The following is a 9216-nucleotide window of genomic DNA, read 5'->3' on the forward strand; positions in this document are numbered from 1 at the left end:
TCAGTTCGGGAAGCATGTTATAAATCAGTTGTAGGAAATGTCTTTCATTCAACAAAACATTAAAGACAGTTTACACACATTTTGGTTAGGGGGAAGGTGGCTTTATCTATGGGATATTTTGCTAGGTGTTACCTGTAAGATATATGAAGATTGCTGGACAAATAAATGCCCAAGATCACACAGTAGTAAGGGCTGGGTTTATTTGCAAGTCCTGTTTTGTTTTTAATCTACCTTTCTGAAGTTGCTGAAACAATTGAAGTTGCTAAGGGAAATCACTATGTATGGTGAAGATTTAAATTTAATAGGCACTCTAATAATAAAAGGTGTGCCAGTGTAAGCAGACTAGGGAAATGATTTCACTTTGCTTAGGGAAAAGAGATGGAGGTTTAGGGGCTTTAAAGGGGTAAGAGGAGGAGATTAACCTTGGTCATGATGGATGAGTGGAAGGTGTAAGTTGAGATAATGCCATAGGTACAGCTAGTTACATATACAAGGACAGTGAAGTACATGAGATGAGACTGAACCCCAGGTCCACTGGATGGGCGTTTCATTTCTAGAAATTATTCTTGTCCTTAGAACAGTTGGTTGTTGCTTGTATCCATGTGGGATTTTATATCTTTAAAGAATGTTTTCTTTAATGTATGGTCAAGATGACCGGAATCATTAATGTTGTTATCTTAATCTGTAATGCACAGTGCCTGTAATACCTGGGCTGTTCGTGCAGCTTTTCTATAATATAAAATTTAGCCAAATTACATTTGTTAATTCTCTCATAGTATGGTAAAAATTACTTACGTTTTAACCTGAATAACATTTTTAGCTAAGTTACTGATGGAATTTTACTTGGAGGATGTTTGCAAAAGTCCTCCTATGTCTATCTGAAAATACAGCAAAACTTAAATTTTAGTGGTTAAGGCATGTACTGAAGTCAGGAAAATCTGTATGTGGCATTTCATGTATTTAGCTGTGTGATCTAGGGAGAGTTTTTCCCCCTTCTTTGAGCCTTAATTTTCTCACCTGTAAAATAAGATAATAATACCTACTTGGTAGGCTTGCTGAGAGGATTAAATGAATTATAGTGTAGATTTGTAAAGTTTATACCATGAAATCTGACATAGAGTAAGCGTTTGTATTTACGATTATCCTTGAAATAGATTTCACAATTATTAGCCCGGGACGCCTAGGCCTGGGGTCGGGAACGCGCACGCTGTGCGTCCTGGGCTCGCTCGGGATTCTCGCCTGGCGCGGCCGGGGAAAGGTGAACAGTGTGGCCCGCCATGTTCTTCTCCGCGGCGCTCCGGGCCAGGGCGGCTGGCCTCACCGCCCACTGGGTAAGGAGGCTCGCGCTGAGCCCGGCGCTGCTGCCGCCCTTCTCTTGCTCTCTGTGTCTCCCTTAGTTTTGGGCGCAGGAGAGCCCTGGGCTCTGCACGGGCCTGCAGGCGGCAGCAAGGACACTGCGGCCTTCGCCCTCTTAGGGAGGCCGCTGCAGCCCCACCGTGAGTGAGAAGCCTCGAGGGAGGGCTGCCAGACTGGGAAGTGTACTCCTAGTTTGGTCGAGGAGGACAGAAAAGAGGGGCTGCTTGGTGATGTGTTTTTGTTTTGTTTTGTTTTGTTTTTTTGCTATTTCGCTGTAGCGTAGAATCTAGGCCTGCCCTGGCCAGATCAGTTTCGAAGACCCCCGCCCCGAAGGAGGCACCTCGCATTTCAAGCCTAGTGACCTGGATGCTGTTAGGTTGCAGCATACTGGAGAGCTCTGGCTTGCTTCGTGAAGGCTTACGGAGAACTTCCTTAGGGCTGGAAAAGGGTGACCAATGTTTGATTTACTGCAGTGTGCTTTGCATATCGGAAATGCTGGCTAAATAAATGGTATCAAACTAACTCTGAAAGAACGGTGCCGCAAATAACTGCACCCAGTTAAAGAACCACAGGATTTTAGAGGTTAAATGGTCTGTTTGAGATCCAAGTACATCTTATTGTAGGCAAGGAAATTGAATTGCAGAGAAGTTGAAACACTCCTTCATGTTAATCTAAAAATGCAGATGCCAGAAATGTCGAGTATAACAACAGGGCCTGTTACACAAGTAATACTGGAAAGAAGCCTTAGTTTTGTTTGTTTTCTAGGAGTAAAATAGGTTAAGTCATTTCTCAGCAAGAGGGAGATAGTGTATGTTCGTTGAGAATGAATTCAGGGTTTTTAAGAGTTAGACTCGAGTTTGGATGGTAGCTCAACTGCCTTTTGTGGCTCTATGACTTTGTGCTATTAATCTTCCTCAGTTTCTTCAGTTGTAAAATGGGAATATTCCTTTTTGCAGAGTTCAGTCTTTCAGTAAACATTTGAAGTCTTACTGTAGGTCATGCACTGCTGAGCTCTAGGTAACAGTGTGGATAATAATGATAGTCATTTGATAACTGTTTTCTGTATGCCAAGCACTGAGTTAAATATCTACATTCCACATCCCATTTTTGAGGTTGATACTACTTTTTCCTCATATTACAGATAAGGAAAAGACTTAGTTCCCATTCTTTTGGAATTGATAGTCTCACGTAAGAGGAACTTTAAGATAAATATGAGATGATGTAAAAGCACAGTGTTAGAGATGTGAATAGGGTCATCCAATGTGGTTTCAAGGTGCATAAGATTTTTCCTGAAGGTAGTACTAACAGATTGGGCATGGGGTCAGAGGGTATTCTAGGTGGAAAGGACAACTTAAAAAAAGGCTTGTTGGCAAGAAAAAGATCGGTATGTATGAGAAGCCACCTCTGCTGTTGGAGGTAAGGTGTGTTCCCAAATGAAATAAGGGAGAGACAGGGGCCAGATATTGGAGCTCCTTGCGTGCCATACTGAAGAATTTGATTTTATCTCAGAGGCAGTAAGAAGTCAGTGAAAGGTTTTAGAGTACAGAAATAAGATCTGGTTTCTGTTTTGGATGGGTCACTGGATAGGACTGAGGGTGGAATGGGTTTGATTTGGACCCAGAAACTGGGAGACTAAGTAGATAAGAGGCTCTTGCAGAATGCTCGGTGAAAGATGATGAGCATCAGACATGGTAGAAAGAATAGAAATAAGAGTGCCTCTAGATTTTCTTTTGTTTTTGAGGCAAAGGGGCTAGAAGTATAAATTGAAAAGCAGTTTTAACAATGAAAAAGAACAACTTGAGGTAGTGGAGGACCATTTTAATCAGGTTTAATGTTTCTACAACTCTCCATCTCCCTCTCTCCCTCTCTCCCTCTCTCCCTCTCTCCCTCTCTCCCTCTCTCCCTCTGTCCCTCTGTCCCTCTCTCCCTCTCTGTCTCCCTCCCGCTCCGCCTCTCCCTCCCCGCTTTTTTTAAACAAATAGTACCTGATATGCAGTATGTACACAATATTTGAGTTGATGAATAAGTTTAATTTTTATTACACATGTAATACGTTATAGGAAAAACAGTATTGAGATTAGCATATAGAATAAGCTCAAAAAATAAAAATCATTGTCTTGTCAACCTGGAAATTACCATTGTTAACATTTTGATGTCTACACTTAACAGACCTTACAGATAATTAGTTTTTACAAAATGGGGAAGATATTATTTATACTGTTTGGTAGCCTGCTTTTTTGTAATGTATTCTGATCAGCTTTTCTTATCAGTAGACATTGCTACACTATCATTTTAATGCTACATAGCATTCCATTGTGAGGCTGTTCTATTGCTTATATAACCAGTCCCTTCTAACCTTTCACAAGTAGTGGGATTTCACATTAAACCGAGCAAGTATCAAGAAAAGTACAAGAAAAGTCTACCTAAGTTCCTTTCCTAAATGAGAAACCTTTAGTATTATTTTTTATTATTGATTTATTATTTTCTTTTTAAACGGAGTCTGGCTCGTAGCCCTGACTGGAGTACAGTGGCGCGATCTCGGCTCACTACAAGCTGCGCCATCCGGGTTCACACCATTCTCCTGCCTCAGCCTCCCGAGAAGCTGGGACTACAGGCGCCCGCCACCATGCCTGGCTGATTTTTTGTATTTTTATAGAGACGGAGTTTCACCGTGTTAGCCAGGATGGTCTCGATCTCCTGACCTGGTGATCCGCCCGCCTCGGCCTCCCAAAGTGCTGGGACTAGAGGCGTGAGCCACCGCGCCCGGCCTAAATGAGAAACCTTTAATGATTATGCTTTCAAATAAATTGCCTATTCTAATTTCTGCTTTGCTAGCTGCCATTCTCTTGAAGAGGCTTTTCAGCTCATTGTTGCTTAAAATATGGCCAGAATTAAGTACTAGTTTGTGTGACCTTGAGCCATCACAATCTCTTTGAGCCTCATTTTTCTTTTCTGTAAAGTGAGATAATACCTCATAGGTGATTGTAGTAATTGACTAAAAGTTATAAATTATGGAGTAATAGATAATCAGAATAAGTTTATTCCCTTCTTCAGTAATTGCCCATGGTTTTTCTGTAATGTTGATGCCACTTTAGAACTTACCACTGCCTCATTCCCAAGCTGCTACTGTAGTTTTGAAGGTGAGAGGATTGTGGTGGCATTTTCAATTACAGATACTCCTTTACTTACACTGAGATTACATCCTGATTAAACCCACTGTAAATTGAAAGTATGTAAATTTCAATTTACAGTGGGGTTATCTGGACTTAATCGAGGAGCATGCTGAATATTCATCATGCTTTAAAGTTGGGAAATTGCACGACAGGCCATTGTGAGTCAGGGACCATCTGTATTGTATACTTTTTCATTCATTGAGGATATTTTCCTTTATGTCTTTAAGCATGATTATAGCTGTCCTGAAGTTTCTAGTTGATTCTTTCTTCTTGAAAATGTGTTTTCCTTTTTTGTTTGTTTCCCATATGTCGAACAATTTTGGATTGTATGCTGAATTTTGTGAATGATAATGTTGTAGAGGTTCTAGATCCTGTTTTATTCCTCCAAATAGTGTGTTTTGTTGTTGCTATCCATATCCCTTGTGGGCAGCAGATCAAATATTGGTTCTGTTCTTTTAGCTAGGTTCCTTGGAGTCTGCAGCATGTACATGCATGGTTCAGGGTTCAGCCAGAGATTTCCGTAGAATTTATATAGCGAATGTATAGGACTCCCTCCCCCTTTCTGACTCTTCCTTTTCTGGGATTTCCCACTTGACCATGTCTGTTGTTGTTCTAAACTCTAAGTGAGGCCTGCCTTCAGGCTAAAAGATGTAAAGGAAAAACAGAAACCTCATTGGCTTTTTATGCATGTAGACTCCCCTTCTGTGTCTGCCTGTTTGGTTGTTCCCCAGGGCCTTCAGAAAGCTTTTGTTTTTATAAAATATTTTGTCCAGAGTTTATAGTTATTCAATGGTTTGCCCTGACAGTGTCTACTTAGCCATACTAGAAGTATGCCATCTTGTGATCTTGTGTGGTGGCACTTTTCCTTCCAAATTTTAAGTTTTGTACAATGAAATGTTTCCCCATTCCATTATAGTAATTTTTTTTTTTTTTTTTTTTTTTTTTACAAATTTTAACATTTTATTGATTTAGGGGCCAAACAAAGCAGCATTTGGTCAGTTAAGAAAGGTACCTCATTGAAAATAACACATCACAGTGCTGTTGAGTGATCCCAGTCACAGGATTTGATAATGGAAAGGACAATCTTTGGATGACATAGCTTAGGACACTTGCTCATTTATTTAAAAGAGTCCCTTCACACACTGCAGATAAAAGAAGCATTGGACTGGCATGTGCTGGGTACTGTGAGAGGTTACTCATGAGAGTAGGTAGCCTAGTAAATCAGTGGTAAGTCAGGGGAAGGGAATCAGCCTCCCTTTCCATTCCATTCCCTTCCCCCTCCCCTTGATTCCAGTATGCTTGATTTGTTGAGCCACCATCCCTGTGAGTACACCTTACGTCTCTTTCAAATGTGGAGACGGTTTTTTGATCTTACAGTGTGTGGAACCAGGGTCAGTAATCAAAGCCTCCCTGTTGCAAGCTATAGACACACAGGACAACAATTTGATTTCCTGTACTCTTGGTCTGGAACCCATGGGGTTCTGAGATAAAAGCTGACGTCTTAGTGCACTGGCTTTAAAAAATATTTTCACCAGTCCAGAGTAAATGAAAACCCGATTCCTTAGAAACAATACTGTATCTCTCTATTTTTACCCCCACCCTCCAAGCATGGTATTTTTTTAAAAATTAATTTTTCCCTTACACTTTAAAAACTCGCACCTATGTATAAAAGAAACTGCCACACTACAATAACACTGCTGTTGTTCCCAGTATTCTTCTGAGCCCCTCACCAGCCCTCCCTCACCATCCTCACCCTGACCACCCTTCCCTTCTGCCCAGCACCTAAGAGCAGGGATCACGCCGCGGGTTGATGAGCAGTGGTGTAGTCTCGTCTGGCCTTCTGATACTAGGATGTGGCTTTGGAGAAGGCTGCTAGGATGCTTGCGAACACGACATCAGGGATCAGGGATGCATCGATAGCAGAGTGGATCCCCTGTTTACTGTAGTACTCTGAGTGGGGTGGTTTGAGTGTGGTAGGCTTGCAGGCGGATTTTCAAGGCCTTCTCATTATCATCTGATCGACGAATCAAGGGTTCCCCAGTGATGCAATCTTTCATGGGCTCTTTTGGAGGGTTGAACTCCTCATGGTAGGAACGGCCACTCTTGGGGTGAATCAGCCGAGTCTGGGATGCTGAATTCAATTACAGAATCAAGCTTCTCTTTCCGCGTCTCCATGAGGTCATCGAGTATTTCTGCCTGCCTCACAGTCCGAGGGAAGCCATCCAGAAGAAAACCATTTTTGCACAAGGGGGTCTCCAAATTCTTCTCAATGAGTTCCACTACCATTTCATCACTCACCAGTTTCCCACCATCCATAGTTGCCTTCAGCTTTATTCCTAGCTCTGAGCCAGAAGCCGCCATGGCCCTCAGCATGTCCCCAGTAGCCATATGGCAGACACAGAAGTTTTCAGCCAATCTGGGTGCCTGGGTGCCTTTACAGGCCCCGGGAGGCCCCAGCAGCACAGCCTGGATGCCTTTAGGATACTCGGGTTCTGCCGCTGGCACGCTGGGAGCCATGTCCACCGAAGTCTCTCACTCTCCATTAGAGATTCTTAAACTTGATTTTGTAATTTCCCAGTGTATCTCCATTGTGACTCAAAGGACTCTAAAGAAGTTAATGTAGGAAAAACACCCCAAAACATTTAGTTTTTTATTCCTGCTGTAACAAATTTCCACAAACTTTGTGGCATAAAACGTCACATTTTTTACCTTACAGTTCTGGAGGTTAAAAGTGACATAGGTCTCAGTGGGCTAAAATTAAAGTGTAGGCCAAGTTTCATTCGTTTTTGGAGGCTCTAGAGGTGAATCTCTTTTCTTGGCTTTTCCAGCTCCTAGAGGCTGCTCTTGATCCCTTCTTTCATCTCCAAACCCCGCAAAGGCAGGTCTAGTTCTTACATGCATCACTTTGACCCTACTTCTGGCATTCATCACATATTCTTCCTTGACTCTCCTTCCTCTTCCGCTTTGTAAGAATGCTGTGATTGATGACATTGGGCCCACCTAGATAATCTAGGATAATCTCACTATTTTAAGGTTGGCTGATTAGCAGCCTTAATTCTCCTTTGTTGTGTAAACTAATATTCACAGGTTTCCAGGATTAGGATGTGGTTATCTTTGGGAGACCATTATTCTGCCTGCCATAGCCATAAATTAGCAGTTTAAGGAGAGAGAGAATGAACAAACTTTATGCAGTGAGCTTCAGTAGGCCTTTTTATTAGAGATGTGACCTTTTTATTAGAGACGCGAACTCAGTTTCCGTTTCAAAGTTATAAATAGTTGGCTTTCCCTTCTCTTTGGGCACTGTTGAGTACCTTAGTGCTCAGTACATTGAGTAATAAATTATATGTCTATTGACCATGGTGTATAACCTATTAAGTGAAAGTCAGTCTGATTTTCCAATGGGGAACCTTGTCAGTAGTTTTTGAATCAGTTCGGGAAGCATGTTATAAATCAGTTGTAGGAAATGTCTTTCATTCAACAAAACATTAAAGACAGTTTACACACATTTTGGTTAGGGGGAAGGTGGCTTTATCTATGGGATATTTTGCTAGGTGTTACCTGTAAGATATATGAAGATTGCTGGACAAATAAATGCCCAAGATCACACAGTAGTAAGGGCTGGGTTTATTTGCAAGTCCTGTTTTGTTTTTAATCTACCTTTCTGAAGTTGCTGAAACAATTGAAGTTGCTAAGGGAAATCACTATGTATGGTGAAGATTTAAATTTAATAGGCACTCTAATAATAAAAGGTGTGCCAGTGTAAGCAGACTAGGGAAATGATTTCACTTTGCTTAGGGAAAAGAGATGGAGGTTTAGGGGCTTTAAAGGGGTAAGAGGAGGAGATTAACCTTGGTCATGATGGATGAGTGGAAGGTGTAAGTTGAGATAATGCCATAGGTACAGCTAGTTACATATACAAGGACAGTGAAGTACATGAGATGAGACTGAACCCCAGGTCCACTGGATGGGCGTTTCATTTCTAGAAATTATTCTTGTCCTTAGAACAGTTGGTTGTTGCTTGTATCCATGTGGGATTTTATATCTTTAAAGAATGTTTTCTTTAATGTATGGTCAAGATGACCGGAATCATTAATGTTGTTATCTTAATCTGTAATGCACAGTGCCTGTAATACCTGGGCTGTTCGTGCAGCTTTTCTATAATATAAAATTTAGCCAAATTACATTTGTTAATTCTCTCATAGTATGGTAAAAATTACTTACGTTTTAACCTGAATAACATTTTTAGCTAAGTTACTGATGGAATTTTACTTGGAGGATGTTTGCAAAAGTCCTCCTATGTCTATCTGAAAATACAGCAAAACTTAAATTTTAGTGGTTAAGGCATGTACTGAAGTCAGGAAAATCTGTATGTGGCATTTCATGTATTTAGCTGTGTGATCTAGGGAGAGTTTTTCCCCCTTCTTTGAGCCTTAATTTTCTCACCTGTAAAATAAGATAATAATACCTACTTGGTAGGCTTGCTGAGAGGATTAAATGAATTATAGTGTAGATTTGTAAAGTTTATACCATGAAATCTGACATAGAGTAAGCGTTTGTATTTACGATTATCCTTGAAATAGATTTCACAATTATTAACCCAGCATCAACTTTGTTAAAATAAAATGCACTGAAAACCTTATGTTTTTCAGGGATTTTTTTTTTTTTTTTTTTTTGAGACAGAGTCTCA

General features: G+C 40.8%; 1 protein-coding gene and 1 pseudogene across 2 annotated transcripts in view; one reads left to right on the plus strand and one right to left on the minus strand.

Moving 5' to 3' along the window:
- The first annotated feature begins 1171 nt into the window (after positions 1–1171).
- The window catches only part of NDUFV2 (NADH dehydrogenase (ubiquinone) flavoprotein 2, 24kDa), a 34221-nt gene continuing 26176 nt past the window's right edge, over positions 1172–9216 (plus strand). Inside the window, exon 1 of the mRNA XM_011983914.1 lies at positions 1172–1331. Coding sequence (XP_011839304.1) covers positions 1278–1331 — 54 coding nt within the window. The 5' untranslated portion in view covers positions 1172–1277. The remainder of the gene's footprint in view (positions 1332–9216) is intronic.
- Positions 5478–7064, minus strand: LOC105542373 (annotated as a pseudogene). Its single transcript, XR_001006457.1, has one exon. The product of XR_001006457.1 is annotated as an adenylate kinase 2, mitochondrial pseudogene (transcript).

The sequence above is a fragment of the Mandrillus leucophaeus genome, unplaced genomic scaffold (assembly GCF_000951045.1).
Source record: "Mandrillus leucophaeus isolate KB7577 unplaced genomic scaffold, Mleu.le_1.0 Scaffold257, whole genome shotgun sequence".
NCBI lineage: Eukaryota > Metazoa > Chordata > Mammalia > Primates > Cercopithecidae > Mandrillus > Mandrillus leucophaeus.